General features: G+C 40.3%; 2 protein-coding genes and 1 long non-coding RNA gene across 15 annotated transcripts in view; 2 read left to right on the top strand and 1 right to left on the bottom strand.

Moving 5' to 3' along the window:
* The first annotated feature begins 1,540 nt into the window (after positions 1-1,540).
* On the top strand, positions 1,541-8,352 carry HINT3 (histidine triad nucleotide binding protein 3). Its single transcript, XM_064649602.1, has 5 exons — positions 1,541-1,789; positions 2,250-2,367; positions 3,654-3,723; positions 4,523-4,649; positions 6,616-8,352. Exons 1-5 carry the CDS (start codon positions 1,646-1,648, stop codon positions 6,661-6,663), a joined length of 507 nt encoding a protein of 168 aa, XP_064505672.1. The 5' UTR covers positions 1,541-1,645; the 3' UTR covers positions 6,664-8,352.
* Positions 8,353-8,484: 132 nt separating this feature from the next.
* On the bottom strand, positions 8,485-16,547 carry LOC135411678 (uncharacterized). Its single transcript, XR_010429254.1, has 2 exons — positions 13,796-16,547; positions 8,485-13,562 (listed from the first exon to the last, which is right to left on the bottom strand). It is a non-coding gene; the product is annotated as an uncharacterized LOC135411678 (long non-coding RNA).
* Positions 16,548-16,579: 32 nt separating this feature from the next.
* TRMT11 (tRNA methyltransferase 11 homolog) overlaps positions 16,580-26,154 on the top strand; it is a 137,825-nt gene continuing 128,250 nt past the window's right edge. For 11 of the 13 annotated variants that reach the window (XR_010429253.1, XR_010429252.1, XR_010429251.1 and 8 more), the window contains exons 1-7: positions 16,580-16,731; positions 20,281-20,346; positions 21,072-21,145; positions 22,427-22,508; positions 22,605-22,697; positions 23,720-23,854; positions 25,493-25,649. Coding sequence is in view for 10 of the 13 variants with exons in the window: in XM_064649591.1 (XP_064505661.1) it covers positions 16,657-16,731; positions 20,281-20,346; positions 21,072-21,145; positions 22,427-22,508; positions 22,605-22,697; positions 23,720-23,854; positions 25,493-25,649 (682 nt within the window). In the remaining 3 variants the exon portion in view is untranslated. Of the gene's footprint in view, positions 16,732-16,912; positions 17,090-20,280; positions 20,347-21,071; positions 21,146-22,426; positions 22,509-22,604; positions 22,698-23,719; positions 23,855-25,492; positions 25,650-26,154 lie in introns of those variants that run through there. The other 2 variants (XM_064649589.1, XM_064649599.1) reach the window with 2 other exon arrangements.

Here is a 26,154-nt window from a genome sequence, read left to right as displayed (position 1 = left end):
TGGAAAATTACACTAGTAATTTTTCTCTTAGGTAAAACAAAAGCTTGTTCTTGCAATATCAAGCATGTGCTTTAGTCCTACTTGGATAAAGATTTTTGATTCGGGATGGTGTGAAAACGTGCACTCAATAAGGCTTGTCATTACTCAGGTAAGTGCAGATGTTTTATTTGGTACTGGTTTCAGTGAAGGTTTTGCGTTAGATGTTTTGCATAGATCTGGCTTTAGAGCAGAGGAATATCTAGTTACTCTCTGAATAATTCTCATTTGTAAACTTTAAAGATTTCATTTGCCTGTTTGAAGCAGAGAAAAGGAGCAGGTTAAGACATTGCAAAGGAATGCCCAGCACTCCGCAGGTTGGCGAATCTGGCAAATGAGTTGCTTCAGGTAGAATAGCTAACCATGTCCTGTTTGTACAGGCACAGCTTGCTGGCCCTAAAAAAATATGCATTTTTGAAAAATCTCAGTCTAAATTTTTCATCTCGTTACCTTTTCAAACACTATATCCTGTCATCGGTGGGACAAGTACTTTATGCCTTTTGGGCTGCATGAAGAATACAAACATTGAAATTCCACAGTCAGTTGATTCTGCAGCAGTGCAAACAATTTAAAATACAAGTGATTAAGAAAACATTTTTAGAAATTGAAAGATAGCTACCACTTACAAATACCTCTGTTAGCTTTGGAAGCAGTTGATAGGATGAGGGTGGTGAGGCACTGGCAAAGCTTGCCCAGAGACGCCATGGATGCCCTGTCCCTGGAAGTGCTCAAGGCCAGGTTGGATGGGGTTTGGAGCAGCCTGGTCTAGTCGAAGGTGCCCCTGCCCATGGCAGGGGTTGGGGGGAGGGGATGTGGAACTAGATGAGCTTTAAAGTCCCTTCCAACCCAAACCATTCTATGAAATATCTCACTTTGACTGTGAATTAGTGTAGCTGATGTGAGCAGGCAACAATTTCAGGGCTGTCAGTTTATGCAGTTAGAACTAACATCAGGCTTTAGCCCTCTTTGGTAGGGGTGTAGAAGAAAAAAGGTAGGCTCAATTGGAAAAATCTCTGGAATTATACTAGTGACCCTGAACTGATTGCAACAGAGCTGAGTTGGTATTTTAAGATAATTTTTGCATATATATAAATCTAAGTAAGCTTAGTATAACTCTTGAAATATAGGGGCAAAATGCCTAAATTTCTCTTAAGACTTTTCATGTTTTGTATTGATCAAGGAATTGCTGGACAAAACTTTCAGACGAGTAAGTGGAGACAGATCCAGTGTCATAAGCACTTCCTATCTGCCCTTTTTACTGTGGATTTGATTTATTTTATTTTTTTATTCCTGGCAGTTCGGCTTTAATGACTCAGAGTGCAATGACTTGATTTTATTCCCAGTCTGTACCTTTTTTTTTTTTTTTTTCAGTGAAAACTTCACTGAAGTGAGCAGACTTCATGCGTTTCTGCCGATGCTGCAGAGGTGTCACTCGGCGTGCGGCTAGAGGCCTGACACAGAGCTCCGAGGAAGCTCAGGATTGTGCCTCCTGGAAGAGCAGTCCCTGTTCCCAGTGACTCCGGGGGTACCGGCGCTCCTCCCTCGGCGGGCGGGGCGCAGGCGCGGCCGCGGGAGGCGGCGGGAGAGGACCGGGAGCGGGAGCGGGGCCATGGCCGAGGAGGAGGCCGCGGGTGCGGCCGCTGCCGCTCAGGGGAGCGAAGCCGGGAATGGCGGCGGCGGCTACGACGGGAAGTGCGTGTTCTGCAGGATCGCCCGCCGGGAGGAGCCGGGCACGGCGCTGCTCCCCTGCGAGGTGGGTGAGGGGCACCGGTGCCAGCGCGGCCTCCATCCTTCCATCCTTCCCACCTCCCTCCTGCCTTCCCTCGGGCGGTGCCGGGCGGCCGCCTGGCGAAGGGGACGCATTCAGAGGCGGGGGGGGTGCGCGGCAGCCCTGAGGGTCGTCAGCTCCTACATCTGGACATGGGGGTGAAACATCGATCGGATGGAAAACGCTGTGCCTTCCGTAAATGCTGGCACAGCAGCCGTGAAGCTGGCACCGAGGATTCCTGACTGCAGGAGGTCAGGACATCGTGCTTTTAGGCTGGCTCCAAAAGTCTCAAGGTTTTTTTTCTAGTTACTTCAGCTGTGACATTAGATATTTTTAGATTTTTTAGTTTGGTCTTGTTGTTGATATGGGAAGGATGGACTTTCTTGCCACCTCTTTGCCAGTATCCTCATCCTAATCAATTTAATATGTTTACATCCTTTTTTAGTATGAAGACCTTGTTTGCTTTAGGGATAGGAAACCTGGTGCCCCCCACCACTACCTGGTGGTGCCTGTGAAGCACATGGGAAACTGCAAAACATTGAAGGCAGAGCACATACCTCTAGGTAAGGCTCTAAGTGTGTGTTTAAGCTCAGGGAAAATAATTTTTCACAGCCTTAAATAGTGCGTTCTGAAGTAAATTACACCTTTGAACACTATTTGTAAACACGGAAATAGTTGATGTGAGTGTAGGTAGGGACTTACGCTTCCTGGGAACTTCCATGTGCTGTTCTGGAATGGCACATTTTTTTTGCAGTTCTGTAAAAACACTGCACTAGTGCATGAAGTCTCTTATGCTTGCATGGAGTACAGATGCCTCTGCACTTTGTTGGAACTGCAACTTTATTATTAAAGCATTTATGTGCTGTTTCATTGTGTTTTCTTAAATATATATGCAATTTTAAATTATATGTGAAACTTAATAGAAGAATTTTATGAAATGTATACTTCGAAATAAGTGCTACATTTTTCAGAAAAAAGGGAGTGATAGATGAAAAGGGGAAATGCTGTTCCAATACACTTTAAAAAATTTTGAAAAAATAAAATTCTAAAATGTTGAAGCTATGATTTATTGTTGCCAGGCTTCTTTTTTCTTAGGAAAACATTCTCCTGGAATTTGTTTCACAAGATATGCCTAGCTAAATGTGTTGAGTAACAGAAGAAACTACAGCCATACATGCATGAAGAGATTCCATCTTAGGGAAATTTACAGGTGATGCAAGAAAATAGTTACAGTGGTATTTTGCAAATCTTGCATCACTAGCAGTATTTCTCTTCTAAACATAGGGTGATTTTCTCCAGAAAAAAACCTTTTGTATGTGTTTGAATTGAACACAATTCCTTTGACTTTTACATTGAGTTTTTGTATTGGAGTTGCTGCATTTTTTAGTGATAGAGAAATGGAATTTTGTCCTAGTAATAAGTAGGACTAGGAATTTTATTTTAATTTGTGTGCTGTCTCTGAAACTTAGACCAGGCTGCACAGGACCTGGAGATCAAAGTCCCGTACCTGCATAGAGGTACAACACTGGAATTAGTGTAAACGTCAGCATTCTGACCAATCAGTATTTGTTGTGTTTTTTTAATAAGGATGTGATGATAGCATGGCTTTGGCCAAAGTCCTTAGAATAATACCACACTTAAAATTATCACTAACGTGGAAATTGGTAACAGTGGCAATTTTTCAATCAGTCATTGCACAGACTCTCTTAGTTGTCTTTGTTTGATTAGGAGTAGTTAACAGTGTTTATATTTTGAAAAATCCTTGTTTGTAATCTCAATGTTATTAGTCTGTTGAAGTCAATATTCTGAAGAATACCTTGTTTAAATCAAATTTATTTGTGTTTAACAGTGAAGAGAATGATGGAAGTTGGAAAATCTGTTCTCCAGAAAAATAATTTTAGTGACTTGAATGATGTAAGGTATGTAATGGAAACCTTCTGTCTAGTGAGCATGGTTTTTTACTTTTACTTAACTTTAAAATGTTATTTCAGAAATGGTGGCAAAAACTGCAGTATGATTTATTGAAGAAATTGGGTCTACGTTCACTTATTGCATGACTTCTCAAGTAGAATCTGCTGGCATTGAATATAAACTTTTTGTCTGATAGAATTCCAGCACAGATTGCATTCCAGCTCTGAGATTCTTTAACAACCATATCTTGGAATAGGGAGGGCACTTCAAACAACTTACCTAAAAGGCTGCTTTCTCTTTATATGCTGAGTGTATGCTCTAAATCCTAGATGCTAGAAGAGAGGTATAACTTTGTCCTATTCAAGGGCACTGGATTGTGTTTCAGTCATACCTGCATTCATTTCTTTCAGTGCTGGACCTTGTAGTTTAAGGCAGTGCATTTGATGGCTGAAGTAAACCATAACATAATTTAAACAGTATAGAGAAATAAGGAGATGGGCCTTCATGATTAAAATTGATAGTTGGTTTTCCAGCTGAAAACTTGATAGGATACATTTAAATACTTGTTCTTGTTTCTTTTTTTAAAAAAATGTATCTTAAATACAGAGATGTGAGGGAGGAGGTTAATGGGTTTTTGAAAAGTTTTTTTTGTGATATAATGAAAAGGCATATTTTTGTTCTTGCCTTTATGTACAAGAAAAATGGGACGAGTTGTGAATTCCATTATCATGTTAAATAACCTGCAATGTTCCACTTCTTCCTGAATTAACATCACTAATATCTTTTACTTCTTTTCCTTTCCTAAAGAATGGGTTTTCACTGGCCTCCATTCTGCTCAATATCCCACTTGCATCTTCATGTCCTGGCCCCAGCCAGTCAGCTAGGATTCTTATCCAGGCTGTATTACAGAATCAATTCCTACTGGTTTATAACGGTGAGTGTAATGCACATGAGCTTTTTGATAGGCTTTCAGTTGCAAGCTGAAAATGTGATGTCTTTCTAACCTTTTAACTTTGACCAATGATTTTTGTTGTTACTATAATTCTTAATCATGTATATTTTGCATGAACCACTTGAGAAAAACATAATAGCATAAACATTAAGGTTTTTACCTATTACAGGGAATGGAGTGCTAATAACAGCAAACTGTATAATACTTCTGGATCTTACGTGAAGCTCAGGTTCTGAGATATGCTTCTGTGGACACTTTGTAAATATTTGAGGTTTAATTTAAAAGATTAATTTAAAGGTTATATTCAAATGTGATGGACTGTTTTGTACATATTCTGGTTCATCCAGTGTAGGTGAAAACATATCCACCTAATGATTGCATTTATCAGTTCATCTTGTCGTCTTTAGACTAAAACAAGTGTCTGCTTTACAAAAATATTGTTTGTACTGATTTGTGTCAGTTTTTGCTGCTTTATGCCAGTAGAGATGAGCAGTGAAACTGAACTGGCACTGACTAAAGCACTTTGAAAATCTCTCTCTTGGGATCTAAAGCTCACTCTCACTGCTTTGATACAGCAAAGCACCTATCCTTGCGATGTAGCTGCAGCATCCTGGCATAATTACACAGCCCCAAATTAAAGTTGCTGAAAAATGTCTGTCTCATCTAAGGAATATAGACAGCCTCTTACAAAAGAGAAGAAACTTGGCTTCTTCACAGTGGTACCTCGCTGAAGATCTCAGCTTAAAAAAAGCAGATGTGTCTGCTGGGTTGCTGAGGATCTTACAAATATTTGGCCCTAAATAAGTATAGTTGTGTAGTTCTACTGCTTATTATCTTGGATTAGTTCACGGAGATCTGTATGAAGTCTGGTTATTCAATATGAATGCACTTTAAAAGGTATTTTGCCCCGTTGTCAAGTTGAAAAATGTTCCTGGGTTGGTGCTGGGTTTGGTTTGATTTTGGGTTTTTTTAATTATAGTGTCCTGAATGTAGTACTTGTCTCAGAATGCAAATCAGGATTCAGATAACTTCATTTTCAGTTGCTCCATCTTTTATGTAGCTTCATTTACTGCAAAAAACCCACAGTAACTACTGAAGTCCTGTTAAGTTCCTACCCTAAGTAGCTGATTGCATTTTTACTGTGTGTGTTTAAAATACACCAAACTTAAACTTTTCACCTTTTAGTGTAGTTCCTTTGGAGATCTCAATAAAACCTCAAGCACTAGCTCAAATTAAAAGTTTAATTCGGTAGGACTGTCAAAAAAAGGAAAGACTGACAGTAAACTCATCTATTTCAGAAGTGCCCGTGGGCTCAGTTTGGCTTGGTTGTTGGCAGTATTCCTCCTGCCCTGAGCCTTTCTGAGGGCTTGGTGAGCTGGTGCTGTTAGTGTACAAAACACAGCTGTTCCAGTTCTGCCCTAGATGTGATATGATGAGAAAAGCCATATAATGAGAAAAGCACATATGAGCGTAGTGACAGGACCAAAGAATGATGTGTATCTCATGACATGAACCACATACACAGACACCCCCAACCTCTCACCATCGTATGTAGCTGGTGTGCAGCTTGCTGGGTGATGAGAGCTCACAACACTCTGCTCTGGAGCGTCTCACAACAAATCCCAGGTCTCACCACTTGGTTGTTATGAGCACTGTTTTCTTCTGAGGTCTTTAAATTCACAGTGCTTTATTAGATCTGCCATTTATTTGCTCCAGCATCCTCTGACTTCCATAGGTTATGTTAACGCTTCTGATCACAGTGTGGGAGTGTGATAGAAACTGTGAGAGTCTGCTGTTGAAAGCAATTGTTGTATTCTGCTTCTGTTGTATGCTCTGTCTGTAAAAGTGCAAAGTAAATGCTCTGTCAGCGTCACTGTTTTTAAAATGGAATTTTCGGTAAACTGAAGGCCCACGGTGTAGTTAAAACATTGCTTTCTCTCTCTCCTAGGCCGAACAGCTGATTGAGAGACTGCAAAGTGAAAATGCTGCCAGCTGAAAACTCGTGTCATTAGCCAGCTTGTCTTTGAGCTCTGATTTAAGGTTGCAGAGTTTGATGTTGCCAATAATATTCCAGGATAAAAAAAGCTTTAGTTCCTTATGAGGAAAGGCACAAAGGTTTTGTAACTGCCAACCTTATTCTCCTTTGGATACTTCAGTCTGTATACTTCCCTCGCAATAGCTCAGTGTATTTTAATTTTATATTTGTGTATATACATGCATAATATACGCACACACACTTGCACACAGGCAAAGAACTTTTCCTAATGAAAGGCAGGGTATAGTCACGGAATGTACTGCAGCTAAGGCAACAAGTTACAACTAACAGCATGTACATGGTGCCAGAGGGAGTATTTCTTGCGGAATCAAGCTTTTATTTTCGGGATGCATTGTTCTGGAATTGCAGGTAACATTAAGACATTTAAGTTTCCATCTACATTTGTATGATATGGGAGTTATGCCTAGTTATTAGTAGGTGCATTGCTGAAAGTGCATTACTTTCTGGTGCTAAAACACTTCAACGTTACCTGACTTGTTTGCATCACGATGACATAGTAAATGTCAATACAATATGTGCCCAAGATGTGATAATGCCGTATAACATTGAATATAGTTTGTGTGTAAGTGGTTGTATGTTGGACTTAAACGGGTTTTTTTCCCTCTAATATGCACAATGTTTGAAAGTAGTTATCGTATGTTTACAAAAAAAGCGAAGAGTTCAGAGGAATGGATTTAATACATTGCTCTTCTGCATGGCAGTAGATACAAAAATCCAAATTTTCTGATATTGTTCTCACTGGAAGTTCCTTGGAGATTACTAATGCCTTGGCTGAATTTGGATTCTAAGTGAAGTCATAACAGAAACAGGTCTTTAGTGCAGTAAGTGTGTGGCAGGCTTACATAAGAGCAATGTGATTTGAATTTGGGATAGCAGTGACTCAGCCCAAAACTGGAAAACTCAATTGTTGAGTTGCTTAAGGAACCTGCTGAACATTTGCCATTGCTGTATGACTCTAATTGGGAATGCCAGCACTTTGTTTTTCAATACCATAATAAGGCAGACTGTTTGGAAAGTTAAAACTCTAGAAAACATGGAGTGGATTTTCTTTGTTCACAGAGCGTGTCTTGGTATCAAACTAACCAAGTGCCCTTACCTGATGCATTTAGATGCAGCTGAGGTGATGATGTCTGTTCCACCTGCAAGCTTCCCTGAATATAATATTCTGTGTTTTCCACGTATCCAGCACCTGTTGCCTTGGTGATATGATGTATTGTAATATTCTTACAGTACTTAAGGGAGTTCCCAGCAGTCTGAAGAACAGCATTTTCTACCTGGAAGAGTTTACACCTCTCTGTTTGTAAGATCTTCTTCCTAATGTCTTGTTATTCTTATTAGTGGGCACTTACATCTAATTTGCAGCCCTTTAGGGTTTTAGTTTCTAACATTTGGTAGGAAAAGTGTGACTTAAAGACACTGAACTTTACTTCTGTGCAATAGATGAGGAAGTTTGAGCTGGCTTCTAGCTTTGGGAAATACCCAAACATTAAGGTCTTTCAAGAGTTAATACTGTGCATGTGTTCTGATTTGTAATTAATTTATGTAACTGTACTTAACTGTGACATGTAATATTTAAAGTACCAACATGAACTGTTGTCAAAAAGGATTAATAAACAGAATAAATGCTAATCTTGGAATGATCTTCCAGTGCAATGGAATAGTTGATGGGGGGGTTGACCCTAGATAGCCCTTTGCTCACTCTTCACCCTTAACCCAAGCAGGATGGGAGAACAGAAAGAGCAAAATGAGAAAACTCATGGGTTGAGATAAAAGCAGTTTAATGTGTGAAGGAAACTGGAAGAAGAAAGCCAAGGTGTGCAATGGAAAGGTAATCCTCCCATGACCTTCCACAAGTAGGGCAGTAGCAATCCCCCCACCTCCCTGCCAAAAAAAAAGCCCTCTCCTCAGCTTTTATTGCTGAGCAGACATTATATGGCACAGAATATCCCTGCTGGCCAGTCGGTGTCAGGTGTGCAGGTTGTGCCCACTACATGCTTTTTGCCCACTGGAGAGGGCAGAGCAGAAAAAAGAGAAGGCCTTGATGCTGTGCACGCACTGCTCAGCAATCACCAGAACACTGCTGTGTTACCAACACTGTTCCAGTCAAACCCAAAACATGGGCTGCTCTGAAGAAAGTCACCTCTGTCCCAGCCAGACTCAGTACGCTGGCAAATGTACACAAAAGCAAAAAGGTCAAGTTTTATATCTTAACTTTTGAGAAGGGTTGCACAAATGATGATAAGACTGGAAAGATAAAAATCTGGATATAATTCTAGCTTCCAGAGCTTTGCTGATGAGTGAGATGGAGAATCTCACTTATCCCTGATAGCAATAGGCAGGCCTCAAACCAGCTCAAACAACGAAGTGTTAAACAGAGGAACATTAATTACTGAGGAATGCTCAGCATCTCGTTAGCATTTTTCAGCACAGAACTGTGTTCATTTTCCTTCTACAATGACAAGCACTCTTGGACTCTGCAGATAATTTTTTTAATTAGGAAAGAAATATTTTGTGAAACGCCTATCATAATACTTTGAATATGGTTCTGAACTACTGGCTGTCCTCTGGAACAGGCAGTGGGCAAATCCCATTGACTATGTCACCATCTTCCATAGAAGATTTTAGTTATTTTAAAACTTAAAAAATCATCTGTAGAGCTTTCCAAGGAGCAAAGATCAATAAGCAGAGTGAACACAGTAGCTCTTACTCTCCAAGAGCCTGGAGAAGCAAAGTTGTTTAGCCACTGCCCCAGCTCTGTTCTTTGATCCAGTATTAGCAATCCTGAGAAAAGCTGCTTTTTTGACCTCATGTTTAGAAATGACAAAGCTTTATTTGTACTGTTTTGCTCAATTGTTTTACATAAACTCCCAACCTAATGTGAACCCAAAAAATAATGCTGTTAGGCTGAACTACTAAAAGCTTCCTCTGAAAGGATGAAACAGATACACATACAATGCTGTTAAATTAAGAATGAAAGAAAAGTTTGTGTTTTGACTACGGACAGCATTTTTAATGTGCTTAAAGTAGTAATAGCTCCTCAAACTATTCCAAATTCTTTTTAAGTGAGAGCTGTAAATAAAAGCATAAAAATGGGAGAAAATCAGTGAAAACAGTATTTGAAAACCGACAAACTTGGAAACAATAAAATGCTGCTTAAATACTGTCATTTCAAACTGATGTGCAATATTTATTGAAATGGTGAAAGTGCCTTAAGTGTTTGACAAGACAAACCACAGATAATCCCTCTATGATGTACAGTCCAAAACAGATGGAGAGTTCACAACCTTCGAGGGAAAGAAGAGAAAAGACCACTGAGGGAGCCTGCCGCAAAGAAGTGAAGTTTAGGAGAGATTTCAAGAGCTGAAAGTTACCTAGAGTAGGGCAAGAACACCTTCTAGAGTGGTGGAGTTTACTGCTCCTCACGTGCTAAAATTTTTGCAAAAATAATTCAATAAATTCTGTTTCGTTTACTCTAATGGGAGCCTGCTGAAAAAAAAAATTGTGTGTTTACATTCCCATTTCATCTGTAGATGCTAATTAATCACATCGCAGATGAGGAAACAGGATTTTATAAAACTTGTAAACTAGTAGCTAAGCTGAGTCATGTCCATTAGATATGATGCATTTATGACTATACAGCCTTCAGGAGTAATTTTTTATTCTGTAGTGGAGTGGGCAAGCTGACCAATTGTATTACCTATCTTTTAGCTGTTTTTTTTGGAATACTGGCTATTAGTGGAAGCACGAGATCAGATTTGTCAACCTGGATGCTGACCCAGTTTGGCAGCTCAGTGTTTATAATCATTGTGTGGGCACATAGAAGGATTTCAGTCACTCTTTCTAGAATGCTCATCTAAAGCTAGCAGGCAGGAAATGTGGCCCTATAATGGTTTAAAAAACCACCACCCCTCTATAAATAATATTTTTTTCTATAATAATCCTTAGTTTCATTCAAAATAAAATGATAGATCAAGGTTTCTTTTAGTTGCTTACAAAGTAGGTAAGACCTTGTTCTGTTTCCATCTGTTTTGATCAGAGGTGTGCTTAAAGATGTACTCAAGGGGTATTTAAACCAACCAGCAGCAGGAGAAAATGCATCAGAGGCTGCATAAGCATCTGCCACTAACTGCTTACAGTAGTTACAGTGAGAACTTAGATTGCTCATATTTAACTATTTGAGCCAGCCTTAACAACTAGTAAGTTTATATAAGCTGGAGTTGCATCTTGAGGTGCTCAGAGTACACACTGCCTCAACTGTGTGTCTTGGCATGGATTATTTGTACAATTTCTAGCAATGTATTACATTTCCTGGTAATTACAACCCCATTAGTTGGCTGGTGACATTTGAAGCACCTGATGCTGCTTCCCGCGAGCTATGAACTAACACTACAGCAGACCTGACTGAATTTCAGAACTGACAGAATTAAACAAAAGTCATTCCATAGCTGCTTTTTAAAAAGCTCGATTTGTTTTGAAATCCAAATGTATGTAAAGACTTCATCTAATGGGAGCTGAAATCTCCTGAGGAGTGCTCACATCACTTTGGCAAAAAATGCTTTTCCAAAAAAATCAAATCATTTTAAATGTCTTAAGATCACAAATGACATGCCTTATTTTCAGCTGCAAGACGTAGATTTATTTGGAAGAAATGGAGGGTTTGAAAACTAAGTGGACACACACCAGCAATGCCTGATGCAGCACATATTCCCCAGTTTCCAACATGGTAAAATTAAGTGGTGATTAAAACCCACCCTTTGTTCCCCCATCCATTTTTTACCTACATCTCACTCCCTTGTTCCCCAGATATACTTATTTCAGCACATTCACTTCTTCCTTTTTTCCTATTTTCATTGTCTTCTCACTAGAAAAAAAAGGAGGCAGAGTGATAATGAAATCTGTATTCTTATTTGCTCAGTCAAAAGGCTTATTTTGATGCAAATCCCAATTGGATGGAAACGTCAAAACAAAAAACCATTCTTTTAGGCTTTTTGCAATAAAGGTTTTTTTATAGAAATAGCATAAAGTAACATCACTTTTATCAAGTTCTCAATTTATATTAAATTTTAATATCCTTTTGATGCAAGAGAGTATCTTTAAAGATCCATCAAGTAGTGTAGTGAACACCACACAAAAGCTTTTATTTGCACTGATAAAAACCAGACCTTTAGATTTCTAATTTTACAGCTTTACTGATGGGAACTATTGTAAATACAGCTCCTGATTATTTTTAATAGCACTATTACAACTATTTTATATAATCAATCCTTTTTTTTTCTTTTAAAAAGTTTGGAGAGCTCACAACTGTGCTCTGAAAGCACAGCTTTGCCTTTGGTAAACGAGGTATGGGACAGCACTGCTATATTTTTATTTATGCCTTTGGCACTACAGGATCTCTCCTCTCGTAAAAAACATTGCCTCATTTTTGTGAAAGAAGAGCCTTTTTTTTCCTTATGAATGTACAGGTGCCCCAGTACAGAATTTCTGTTGTCTTTCACATCTTTATATTGTGGCACCTGACTTCCTATGAAGGGGTATAGCTGAATTCACCAAAAAAACTGCAGAGCTTTGTGACCTTCTAGGGTATGACACAGCATTGGAAGAACAGAAGAGGTAAAAATGGTGTGAGATACAGAAGAAAAAGAACATAGGACACAGAAGGTTTGGAGAAAATATGATTATAAGAATAGGCTATTAAATACCAGGACTAGTGCAGCTCTCCAAAATACATGCAAGGTGCAACTAATTTAGGAACCATCAAATATCCTTGCTGTGGTATTTTAGTAAGTTTGGGAATTTTTTTCTCCTTCATGAAAATAGCTTCCACTTATTCAGTTTAACAGTGTGAAATTAAACCTAAATATATCCAGGCTCTTTGTCTGAAGAAGTATATGAATGCCCACAAAAGTTTTCAATTTCACGTTTTACAAATCTCAATCCCCCATGCAGCAAGTATTTCACAACCTGCAAGGATCAGTGTTGTATGGTAGGAAGTTAGTTATTTATCCTCAGTAACCTAAAAGCCAGCAGAGTCATTTGAAGAACTGTGATATACATAATAGTAGATGATAAAGACAATCCAATGGCAGCGTGATGGATTAGCTCATCATTTGTGATTTCTGTCCAAATCTCTACATTTTTACAATAATATGCTTTATCCTTCTCACCAATTTTCTCTCCTGCTCATGTCCCAGTAGGTAGCTGAGTTGAAATTCTGTAATGAAAACCTTTCAAGGTGCTATCTAGGTATGTTTGTCCAAATGGAACCATGCAGCAAAATTCATTCCATGACAAAGCCTTATTGTAGTAAAGTGATGACCACATCATCATCTTTTCCTTGCCAAAGCATTTCACCTTCAAAATGAACCAGACCATGTTTTCTGGCTCTTAACAAGATTCCTACTACTTTGTTGGAAATAGTCACGTATGTTTCGAACAGCTGCCCGAATGTCACACTCACGTGTCCATCTTCTCCCACCTGTCCAGTGCTTCTAATGATCAAGCACAGCTCTTCTACTTCCTTGCCCACGTGTGAATGAGCATCTTTCCCTCTCTGCTCTGTCCGAGACCCTTCAGGGGGTCTCCCATAGGTAGGATCTCCTCGGTGAGTGTGCGCAGGTTTAGATGCAAGCCTGTCGTCATTGCTGAACGGGTTCTTTTTCTGATACTCAATGTGATCCTCTGCCCAGGTCTGCCAGCTTCTCCTCAGGTCACCCACTGCACTGGTAGCTTTAGCACTCTGCCCTTTATCTCCTTCCATTTCTTGAAAAACGTTTTATGGTACTCAAGCAGGAAACAAATCAATGACTGCTTGTAACTGCGGTTCTTGGGTGCACTGTCAGCTGTAAAAGAAAAACAACAAATCAGCTCGATAATTTTTGGAGGAGTTTTGCTCAAGGGAGAGGAAAGGCTGCTGAAAAAGACAATAAATATCTGAAGACTTTTTAAGTCCACCCATAATTCTATAGCAATGAAGAAAGTAAAAGTGATTCAGCTGAAATTCAGAAACAACGTTGGAACACAGTAAGTTATTCGTAAAAGCCTCTGTGCAACACAAACATAGTGCAGTACTTACTTTTCCTGCAATGATGCCTTTTAAAGAACTTTATCGTAGTACCCGGCAGCCCCGCTGACTTCCCAAACAACCTGATGCAGTGCTGGCTGACCCGGGAAGAGAGCAAACCATTCCCGGAGAGGCAGCACAGCAACCCATGTAAAGGGGTGGAAAGCCTTTCTCCTGGCTGCGCACTGATTAAAGGTGGACAAATTCACGCTGTGCTGACAAGGTTCCCACAGACTGTGGAAGTTATTATGCACAGAAAATATTATCTGGAGCTGAAATGGCAGTACATGGTGGGAGCAGGAGGATTTTCCTCATCAGGCACTGCAAAGAGGAGTGGAAATCCCAGTTAGTGAGCGTGTCACTATCTGCAACACCCTATTTAGTGAAGAAGACAAAACCCGAATAGATAGTTCTCCCTTAAAAGGCTGTGCTGCACAGCCATGTCTGCCAGCTACAAGCCACAGGCAGGCTCCAAGGCAAGGGAGCTTCTGCTCCAGAGGGGAAACTGCCTTACCGCTCCGGGTACACGGGCTGCCCACCACCTATGACATTACATGTACTTAGATTATGGGCTATCTGTGAAGTACAGGATTATTTTGATGAATTAGGCACAGACTTTTGCATACCTACAGAGATCTTAATGTGTTATAACCATGTCTTTGCTGGGTCGTATTTTTCACCTGTTGAAATATGCAAACTAGAGTTTCCATATAGCACATTAGTAGAGCTGATACTTTTACTGACATTTGAAGACAAAACCGAGGATTAGTGCTAGTTTTTCTATGGGGAAATGGACAGAAATGCAAATTCTGAACAGTTTAACAATTGAATTATAGAACAGGTATTTCTATAATTTAAAAAGATTGCTTTTTTTAAGGTAGAATTTCATGGATATTTGTCCATACTGGGCAACTTGGCCCAAATTGCACCATGTTGGTGCTGTTGCACATGAACCCATGAGCAGTGACGGAGCTCACCGAATGCCCCAGCAGAATGTGCAAGTCAGTCAAAAAACACTTGTGTTGCCTTTGGGTCCAGAAGAGGGCATGGAGTGAGCAGAAAATGGCAACACAATTGCTACAAAAGAGACCTGAGAATAATAAGCAGCAGCACACATTAAACAATGGCTTTTCAATCATGCTCTCTCACTTTTAAACTGAAACTCATGATTGGCATATGATCCTATTGTTATATTTTTTTGTGAGAGGAAGGTGGTTAATTTTAGCTTCCTGGATAAATTTCAAGATGAGTAATCACATTTTGTGTACTTAAAATTTTCCTTAACATTTTAAGGCTAAAAGGCTAAAAAGGACAATTTTTCTTTCTTCCTCTCCCTAAAATAGTTACATAATGTTGTTGATTTAGGATGACTTCCCAAATCCACACTAACAAACTGCTTTATTCTCCTCAATGACATTACAGGAATGTATGTTCAGTTTACAAACACAGCATCTGAAAAGCATTTTGTTTTTACGTCAGAATCAAATATTCTGTAAGTCTTAGTAATGTACATTCACTTTCAAACTGTGCTAAAGTCTAAAGCAAGAAAAAGACAGGGCTTTAGTTAAATTCTTCTGCAGAAGCAGTATCACTGGAAAACTGAGGTATTCATCTCGTGAGAACAGAGAGCAATGCTATGAAGATAAAGCAGTGCAGATAAAGTAAGCAAAAGCCAGTCTCAAAAAGATTAAGCTTAAAAATAATACCAATAATGCCTCCTAAGGAGTTTCAAAAATGGAAGCCATACAGCTAAGAAATTTAAAGTGAGACAGAATGCAAAAATAAAAGCAGGCTTCTTTCAATAAATCTCTCTCAGCAATCCCAAGATTTTGTAAGCAATCTCAGGCTCTCGGGGTTTGTCAGCAGTTCAGCAATGTGTTTATTGCTGGGTGCCAGCATTCAACTGCTCAGGTGAACAAGCCTGATCCACATCTACCTCTTTTCTTTCTCTTCTAGGAAAGTTCACGTTTAGCTGCCAGGTCACTTTAGATTGTTTTCTTGTCAATCATCAGGGCTAAAACTTCACCGTAAACCTCAGTTTTGATTACTGCAGGAAGGGATAACTGGAGAAGCTGCGGGATGGGATTATGGAGATGCATAAGGAAGGTGGCCTGTGGAGTGCACACTGGTCATGAGCAAAATCTTAGCCATCTAGAAAAAAAGCTGTCCAAAAATTAGCACATAAAATACAGAACGAGTTCAGTGCTGAGCCGGCCTGATTCTAATGAAAAGCTTACCAAAATCTGGATAAGCCGAAATCTCTCAACATAACAGGGAGATCAGTGAGTACAAGATTATAGTTATCAAGCCTAGATATTAAAATAAAATATAATCCGCAAGACAAATCCCCCCCCCCCCCCCCGTTGGATCGTCACACCTCTGTCCTTCTCCTGGGAATCTGCTTCTCTACGTGGTCCGACACCCACGCCGCCGGTGCTGACCTCCTTCCCACGGAAAAACGAATGCGACTCCTTTGGCATCTGTTAATTCTTAATGTTATTTAATGCTCCAGATCCTTAAATGTGGCCAGGAGAGGCCGCAGCGCTGCCCTACCAGTGCTAACACCTCTGAGCCAGCGTGTGTCCCCAGGATACGTGTAGTTATTTATAAACCATACGCAGGCTCTGCTGTCCTGACACGTGGCGCGCATGATAAAGCACACACAAAACACAAATTACAAGAAGGATGAGAAGGAGACGAAATGAACAGTAGTTAACGCAGAGTGCGCGCAGCACCCAGTCCTCCCGCTTCGCTCGGTGCGCGGGGTATCCCTGTCACACGCCCCCGGCCGGGCTGATCCCGCCTCTCCCGCCCCACGGCGCGGATCCCGCCCGCTCCCGGCGGCGCATGCGGGGGGCGGGGGATGGGCGGACATGGAGCTGGCGGCTCCGGCGCTCCGGCGGTACTTGCTGCTGCTGGCGCAGGAGCATCTCGAGTTCCGCCTGCCGGTGAGCGCTGTAGCGGGCCGGGAGCGGGACCGGGAGCGGGACCGGGAGCGGGACCGGGAGCGGGACCGGGAGCCGGGAGCCTGGAGCCGGGAGCCGGGGCCGGGAGCGGACAGCCGGGGCCGCTCCCGGACAGCGCGGTCCCGGGTGTGCCCGCGGGCGGCCGGACCCTGGCGGGGCCTCGCCCGCCCCGGCTCTCGGGACGAAGGGCTCCCGGTCCCCCTTCGCTCTCCGCTCCCCGTGTCCCGTGGCAAGGGACCCCCAGGCGTGGGGCTGCCTCTCCTCCCTTCCTGCCCCGTGCAGAGCGTCTGCGTGGTGGCTTTTTATCTTGCTTTTGGCGCTAGGAGAGGTTGGCAGCAGAGTACGTGGGGCTCCACGTGAGATGGGGAAGCTGTGAGGGGGGGAAATGGGGTTACAAAAATGCTTTCACAAGGTCTTACTCTGGTGACTTTTAAAATTTGTTTAAACTATTTATTGCTGCTCCCGCCAGCGTAGTGTGGGTACAGAAAAGTTTGGTGCAGCCCTGGGGGACGTGTGGGGTCAGCTCTCATTCCAGTGTCCGATGGACTGCCGGGGGAAGTGGTGGAGTCACCGCCCCTGGAGATGTTTAAGGAAAAGACTGGATGTGGCACGTTGTGCTATGGTCTAGTTGACATGGTGATGTTCAGGCATAGGTCGGTCTCCGTGATCTCAGAGGTCTTTCCCAACCTGATTGATTCTGTGATTCCCTGTCCCAGGTGTTTATGGAGCTTTGTGAGGCAGGAGAGTTGCAGGAGCTGCATTTTCAGGAGGAAGATGCGGGGGGCAATGAGCATGGTGCTCTCTGAAGCCCTAGGGCCTGTGACATGGGCTGGGAGCACATGAGCACAGGTCTCCAAGGCCTCGGCTGGCGTCCTGGTTGTGAGCCTTGTTCGCACCAGTGGCACTGAGGACTGTTCTCTTTCGGCTTGTGATCCTGAGTGTTTCCTTCCATGCTGTCAGAAGGGGTTGTGCCCCACTGGCCTGTGTGGGATTAGGCAGAGTAGAGGAGCTTCTGTGGTGGGATCAGAGCAAGTGCTGCCTCGAGTGCTGCACTCTGCTTGTCATTGACAGGTGTGTGATGGTTGGTTGCAAAATCTGGAGTGCAGAGTTTGTTCCCTGTCACTAAATCTGTTTTACCTTATCAAGTAGCGTTAACAGAAATAATTGAAACAAAAATAAATTGTAACTTATTTGAAGATCCCTGGTCTTTTTTATGAATCCCCAGTGTTTTTTATGGGCCCTTGGTGAATGTGTAGTTTAGCATACACTCAGTTTCCACATTAGTAAGAAAATCCTCTTGTTTGTAAATTTAACTTGTGATTAATTTTTTTTCCCCGTGATAATTTATGGAGTTGCTATACACCTTAACAAATTTTGATACCCAAAGGGCTCTTCTAGGCAGCATCTAGAAGAGCTAGTAATATCCAGGATGGTATGTTATTGTTTAAAATAGTGCCAAAATGTGGAGTTATTTTGTTAGAATTGGTGGGTCATCATTACATGTGTTATAAAATATTTAATGTGTCTTGCATAATTTGTTTTCCTTGTTTTCATTAAGGCTTTCTTTTGTGCATTGATTTTTACTATTTGCTTTGTGACACTGGAACATGAATTTATTTATTTATGATCAACCTAGCTTGTCTTTAGGCAAGGTCATCAGATGAAGTAAGAAGATGATATGTAACAAAGTTTTAGTTTTATCACCAGGGTTGTAGTGGCACTTGGCCGATATAGCTGCTGTAGAAAGCAGTTACATTTCCCTTTTCTTGTACTCTGCTCAGCTCTGTGTTTGGCTTTGTCATGAGCTGTGTTAAGGACTTAATGAAACAAGGAAGGACAGATTTTTTAGCCAGATGATCTGCTTGATCTCCATTTCTACCACATCTGCATATGGGATATGAGAGGACTGCTTTTGTACTTCCAGCAGTGCTGGATCACAGCAGCTGAAGGTGTCTGTCAGAGTCCACATTTGTTATTCAGTGTCTGAAGTTACGTGTTTCATATTTCTTAGTTGATAAACTGTGCTCCATAATCAGGGATCTGTTTTTTGTTAGGTCAGATACTTAGGGGTAAGATCAGGCATCCTGTTTTACAGCAAAGCTTGTGCCTAATGGACAGATCAGTGCATGCTGGATGTTTCCTTATCAATGTCCTCAGGCAGATATGTTCCAGTGCTTCATTGTCTTTAATCTTGGAAGGATCTTCCCAAGTTCTCATCCAGAGTACTGCTGTGATTTGAACCTCATTCAGTCATCTCCTCCATAATAAACGTTGAAAACAGATTATTATCTTTCTTTATCACAGCAACCTTTAGCATATGTAGCTGGTCTCTCCCAGCCTTTCCTTACATGCCGTGTTTTTTCTGCTTCTCATTTTTGTCACTTTCCTGTAGGTAATAATACCGGTGTTTGGAGGTGCCACCGACTCATGTGTAACATCTCAGGTGCTTTTTGTGCCTCAGGACCATACAGTGAAATGGTTACACATAATCATATTCTCCTGGAGCAGCAAACCCCCTGTTTTTTCCAATGTTTCTTATGTCCTTTCTATTCAAATGGAAAGATGGAAATTAGTGGGGTAATGTCCCACTAAAACCACATGCTAGTGTCATGTTGGGTTTTCCTTTCCTCCATTTTTTTTGGTGGTAATTAATGGTAATCTTTTGATTTACCCACTCAGTTGAAATCTAAGCCACTATAAAATTTTGCCTCTGTGTTCTTTTGCCAGCATCATTCAGAGATTGCAGCATGTCATTTCTAGTATTGGGGCTACATGAGAAACATCCCCGGTGTTTACATCTCATTTGAGTTTGAAAGTCTTTTTAGTGCATTGTTTTTTCTTTTTTCAGGTATTACTTATTAGCTTGTTTCTTGCTGGTTTGTTCTTTCATATGTTCAATTTACAGTCTTTTGATTTAGAGAAGACATCTACTGAAGAAAACTGTTGAGATACTTGTAAAGCAGAGAGGTAACAGAAATGGAATTGATGCTCAGTGCTTGTCCTGGCCCTGGGTCAGTGTTACTAGTGAAACATCATTTTTATGTGAATTAGGCAGAAAAATATTTTAAGAATAGAGAGAATAATATTGTAAGAGTAATATTGTTATGAGAGTGCAGGGTTGAACAGTAAAGATTTAGATGAAAGAGAAAATATGAAACAGGGGAATTTGATTACTGAAATTTGCCTAACAGAGCCCATTCCTTTGCCACTGAACTCTGAGAAAGCTGCTTTTATAGCAGGAAAGTCTTAATTTTTTTTCTGTTCATGAACAGTACATACAAGCTGAATTTATGTGTGAACTTCTGTCCTATCCACACAACTACTCTGAGTGCTTCACTGTCGGTTCCCACAGTAAAGTTGGTAGTACATGCCATTCTGTCTTCTCTTGCTGTCTCTAGAATTTTCTTCATAATCCTCACCGTCTGCATTAGAATTTGTGTTATGCTGCCCACTTTTCCTTGTTTCCCACCTTTCTTTCTTCAAAACATTCGTTAATGATTCTGAGGCCTGACCTTTATATTTTCAATTTAGGAAATAACATCATTGCTCTCCCTTTGTGGTGGAAAATTCAGTGGTGAGCAGGAAATTCGTGTAAATGTAAGTGAGGACCAAATATTTTACTTGAGCGTGTGTATGGGATGCAAGTATGTTCCTTATAGTATTTTTGTTAAATGTGGGTAGCTGAATAAATTTTGAAGTTTCTTAGAAAAATCAAGAATCTTCCAAAAATGAGGAACTCTCAATTTCAGTGAAGACTCAGAACTTAAAAAAAAAAGATGCACAAAATGCACCTCAGGCTGTCTTCATTTAAGACTGTGAAAAGAAGTAGTGCCATCTGCTGGGAGGCTCTCCTTTCTTCTCAGAATAGGCGAACTGTGAAAACATTCAGCAGCACTTTGGATTTGGTGTTTGCATCTAAATCAGTGAGACAGAATATGGCTAGGAAGCTGTATGATTTTGGTCTCAATGCTTAGTCAGAGAATATTACTGGGAATAAGTTACTACTTTTGTGTAACGAGATGTTTACCATCTTTAGGGGCTGAATAATCTACAGAAGTGCAAACAAATAATATTTTGCTAAGTCAAAGATACAGTGGAAAAATGAAATACATAACAAAATTTCTCAGACATTCAAGCCAAGTAAACAGTTTTACCTGAAATTAAATATTTATCTTCTGTATGATTACAGTCAACAGATTTATTTTTTTAATTTATTTTCAGCATGCATGTTCTGTTTTTATAGAACAGAATTGTGTAGTTGTGTAATTCATCTGACATCCTCCAACTAGGTATTTGTATGATTTATCTTCTCTTTATTTCAGTCTCCATTTTGGATTCTCAATATTCCTTCAGAAGAGATGGCAAGGGGACTAATGAAACGGACAGTATGTGCAAAGTAAGAGATGGAAAATCTTGTAAACGATAACTGAAGCGGTGGAATATTGTTTTGTTATGTTGTGGCAAATACAGATTTTTTATGGAGTCTTCAAATAAACAGTCTTTGATTTCTTCTAGAATTGAGAAGATGTAACTGGATGTTATAGGACTCCTGTAGGACTGATTATGTAGAGTTCACGTTCTCTTTACTTGGTGTATGATCAAGTCAGGATAGTGTTCTTCACTCCAGAGACAGTACTCACTGATGTTTTATTGACCTTGAATAAAGTTTAGTTAGTGAGTTGTTTTAAAACATGTCTGGAACTAAAAGATAAAAACAATGATAAGTAAAAATTGAAAATCAAGTTTTGAAGGGAAAGATTGTGTTACCCTCCCTTAGTGCTGGCATCTGAACCCTCAGCCCAATCTGCTGCAGCAGAGGTCCTTCTAGAAAATTCAAGAGCACAAGAATATGCCAGAGAGTGATTGTTCCACCTGGTCCTTTTTAGAGGTGTCTGAATAATATTCTTTGCAGTGAGGCTTGTGAGATAGGCTGTGGAGGTATGGTTCAGGATGAGAGCCGGTGTAAGTGTGGTATGTCTCTCTGACCATACTAAATTTGTGGTGTCTGTGCTGTGTTCTTCAGAGTTAGTTTGGGCCCTTCTGCAGAGTGTTGCGTAGTCCCTGTTGAGTCCTTATTTTGTCAGGTATTCAGTTTTACCTCCAGTGACTAGGGCTGTCCAGTCTTGCCTAAAGGAGTCCCATGTGTACAAAACTGTCCTTATGACAGTATGTTTCCAGTGGAGATCAACTGTACTGCACTTCAGAAAGCACCCATAGGCAACCAGTGAAGTAAAATACGACAAAGCAGCTTGTAGATGTTCTGTATACCATGATCTCTCAGCTAATGTATCCTTATTTTATGTAGAAAGTGTAGCTAGCCCACAGCTTATTTTTCTGGCCTACTACTCATTGTGGGAAGACATGTTTGTTTTAGAAGAAAGTTTCCGGTGCATCTCCATTGCACTGCTAATCAGTAACAAAAGCTCTAAAGCTTTTGGCATATGTTACCAAATAAAAAAAAAAAAAGCATTGTTATAATGTCATTTTAGGATTAAAAATTAGTGTGTCCTTCTTAAGAACAAAAATTAAAACATTTACTAAGAGTTAAATACCACACTTTAGTACTCCATGAAGTAAAGCCTAAATAAATTGGCCAAGAAGGTTAAAAGGAGTAAGTGTCTGTAAGGCATTTTGCCCCCTCCGTGTGACTGCACTCTCAAAAACTGTGTAATTCCAGGTCTTTATTTGAACTGTGGGGTCATGGAAGATCTGAGGGGGAGCTCTATGCCTCTCTGAAGAACTATCCAGTGGACAAGATGGTATGCATATAAAGAATCTGGATAATATGGTTCCTCTATGCACTGAATAGCACTGCATCTGTACTAATGAAACGGTCTTTGCCTTTTTTTTTTCAGCTTCCATATCTACAGTCAGACTCTACTTACAAAGTACATATTCATACGTTTAATAAAACACTGACTCAAGCACAGAAAATAAAAAAGATCGATGTAAGTAGGTGGTTAAGAAATCTTTGATGTTTAGTTTAATCATTTATGTTGTTCTTATTCCATGCTATCAGAGTTTTTAAGTTTGGGTTTCCTGAAGATCTGAAAGAGATTTATTGCTTATGTCTTATCAGGTCTAAATTAGATCTTTGCGTCCGAATTAAAATTCCCTCAAAATTCACGACTTTTTTTTTTGTCTCCCTAAACAGCCCATGTGAGGCATATACAAAGCCAAATAAACATCACCGCTGATTTTGGCCCAGTGTGCTGGGGAAACTGAAGCTTGTTGTCCAAAATGCTAAGATTCAAGTGGCTAGAGTTAGGTGCTAGACTTTTGGAAAATCTGTTACTTGATCTGCGCATTAGGCTTTTATTGTTGCAGAATGTGGAACAAGTGACTTCAGTTGTAAGCTGTGGATTGTGTGCTAATCTCCTGTTCTGTCGTTATGCTCTTTTCTGCACTCCTCCTAACTGTATCAGTATTATAATTAGGAAATTTTTCTAAATTACCGTTGATTTTTTGTTCTTCCACATTCTATTTTATCAGCTTTTTCTTTTATTTACACCATTTACGGAGACTGAAATTATCTGTATTAGTAGTAGCCACTCTTTCCTGTTTGTTCAGTTTTTGTGTACATGAAATAATGCTGAGTATGTAAATTGGTGTAGCTGCACATCACTGAAACTATATCCTATTGTTCATCATCAGTGTTGTTTTTATAAGTTGAAAATTGCATAAATAATATGCACCATTTATTTCCTCTAAAGTTGGGTTCTCTTCAGTTAATAAAAAGTGTTATGGTTCCTGATTTCTAATTCTTAATCATTTGAGGTATTTTTATTTACAAGAAAGGTATTTCAAAAATCTAGGTAAAATTGAGAATTTTAATACTTATCTATCATTTCTCCTAGTAAAATTGTGGTGGGTTTTTTTGGGGGCAAGAGTTTGTTTTGGTTTTTTTTCTATTTAAAAAATTGACCCTGGTTTGACATTTTTTTTACTCTATTTTTTCTTTATTGTATAGGCCCTTGAGTTTCTGCCATTCAAAGGAAAAGTAAATTTAAAGAATCCAGAACACATCTTCTGGATTTTGGAAGATTATGGAATGAACCCAAATAATGTTCCAGAAGAGCCCTTTCATCTGTATTTTGGTAGATGGGTGCGTGAATATGCTTGCTTCAGTTCTTATAAGCTTGTATTTTCAGGAAAGTGTTCTTCAATTGAAATGTAAAAAATTGTATTGACTTTCAATGGAAGCAGAGAATATAATTATGTCTGAGTCTGTCACTGCAAGTCTGGGAAACTTTACTGTGACTAGGAAGAAGTGGGTTTATTGAGCAATTTGGAGGTGGAAAAAATGAGGTTGTATCTGGAAACACACCTTCTTGCCCTCCACTGAGAGAACTCAGCACAGCTGTGAGACTGCACAGCTGTGGTGGTGTATTATGTTATTGTGGGACCAGCTGCAGCTGAAAGCACCAGCAGTGTGTTTCAGACATGTAGAAAGATATACAGAACTATAGGTGGCTTGTGGCCCTGCTGAGTTGCGTCAGGCCCACTAGAGCATTCTGTAAGTGCTTCAAGAGGTCCTGACAGGAACCTCCACAGAAAGGTGCAGACTGATCCCTGAGGCTTTGGACATCAGCAGGTTCAGTGCACAGGCCCGAGGAGACACTGGCAGTGCAGGGCCTACAGCAGGAACCAGTTATAAAAACTGTCTGGAGCCTGTCAGCTGAGGTCTTCACTACAAACCTTCTTGCCTGTTGGCCGTATGCACTCTAAAGCCACCGCATTATTAGGATATCCTGAGGAAATTTGATCTGGTCTTCTATATTTTTGTGAGGAAAATGTGGCTCCCCAAAGGGCATCTTCCAGAATGACACTAGCCACTGATGGGAATATGTGCTAGCAGTGTCCTGGGTAAAGGGCAGCTGGAAGGAGGGGGAACCACTGCAGAGGCTGTACAGCTATAGTCAGTGGATTGTGTACAGGGAAGTCAGACATCCAAGTGATCTGTTAGGACCTGTGAGTGTTCTCTCTGCATGTGATTAATGTGTAAGCACTCTGGGTTGTGACAATACTGTAAAACATTGCAACTGTTGGCCCATCTGTGCTGGATTTCTGAAGTATTGAGTAAACTAACCTGAAAAAATAGGCAAATGTATTTTGTTTACCCAGTAAGACTGATGTTGAGCAGAGATGGGGGGATAGTGTTGGAAGAGCTTTTGACCATGTCTTCTTGCAGATTGTGTTGGTCTTCTTCAACATATTTTAGAAGTCTGATGTAAAAATACTAGCATTTGGTCTTTGTTTGCTTTTCCATTAAATTCTGATCTGTCAGTGCTATCCTAAATTTAGATTTTGAGCATGGCAGAAGTGCCAGTGAGGAAGGAAGTTCTGTATGACCTTAAGCATACGTGTGTGTATGTGCAATGCATGTGTTAACATGCATCTCTTCTCTTCTTAATTTTGAAATTCTTTTAACTCTGAATTACCAGGAATTGTTTTTCTGATAGAATAATAGCAAAGTTGCTATAATAGTTATTTCTTCAGAAGAATTTTCTGTCTAAAATGTTTGTATATTTTTAACCTCTGTCTTGAAGAATTTATCTAGGTGTTGAACCAAGATATCTGTTGCTTGGAAAGAAGTCTGTCATATTTTCAGACGTCAGAAAGCAAGGTGATGTGTTATGAAATGAAGTTACCTGGTTTTGGATGGTGTCACTTAAGCACATGTTAGCCTGCCTGCCTATATCTTGTATTTAAGACCTGACAGGGATTTTAAATGTTTCAACAGATTGCAGATGGCCAAAGAGAACTCATTGAATCCTACAGTGTAAAGAAGAGACACTTCATTGGAAATACAAGCATGGATGCCTGCCTGTCTTTCATTATGGCCAACCATGGGAGAGTAAAACCCAATGATATTGTATATGATCCATTTGTTGGAACAGGTATATATATTTTTTTCCACTGGTGGGAAAAACTGGAAGATTGTCTTACTGTTTGCACCAGGTTTTACCTGGTGCAGTGGCTTCTGGTGCTTAGCTGATATTTGAGAGGATACCAAAGGCAAAATGGTGATTGTAAAATGAGTGGTCTCTTAACTTGAAAGGGATTTTGGGGGAAGGAGACCAACTTCCAAAGCTATAAACAGTTTATTTCACGCTTCTAAAAAATCTGTCTTCATGGTTTTACTTTATGCACCATGGGTTAAACGCTACTTCATATGTGTTACGGACTGCCTAAGATCCAAAGTGACCAAGAAGTGAAATTTGGCTAATGCACTTCTCGCAGTCACTTTCAGGGGATTTCAAGGAGTAGCATTTTAGAGCTGGCTATTTAGAGTGCTGAGGGCACGTCCAGGCTTTTAACACAGCGTAACAATAGTTAGGTCATAGCATTCAGTAGAGATCAGTTTGTTGTGCCTTCACATCCTGTCTTCAGGATAATACTGCT

The sequence above is a fragment of the Pseudopipra pipra genome, chromosome 3 (assembly GCF_036250125.1).
Source record: "Pseudopipra pipra isolate bDixPip1 chromosome 3, bDixPip1.hap1, whole genome shotgun sequence".
Lineage (NCBI taxonomy): Eukaryota > Metazoa > Chordata > Aves > Passeriformes > Pipridae > Pseudopipra > Pseudopipra pipra.
This window is presented reverse-complemented; position numbering and strand designations above follow the sequence as displayed.

Excerpts from the sequence above, each read along its gene's own strand:
- HINT3 (XM_064649602.1), top strand. The coding sequence starts at position 1,646 with ATGGCCGAGGAGGAGGCCGCGGGTGCGGCCGCTGCCGCTCAGGGGAGC. Across the intron at positions 1,790-2,249 it reads CGGCGCTGCTCCCCTGCGAG|TATGAAGACCTTGTTTGCTT; the intron begins GTGGGTGAGGGG and ends ATCCTTTTTTAG. Across the intron at positions 4,650-6,615 it reads ATTCCTACTGGTTTATAACG|GCCGAACAGCTGATTGAGAG; the intron begins GTGAGTGTAATG and ends TCTCTCTCCTAG.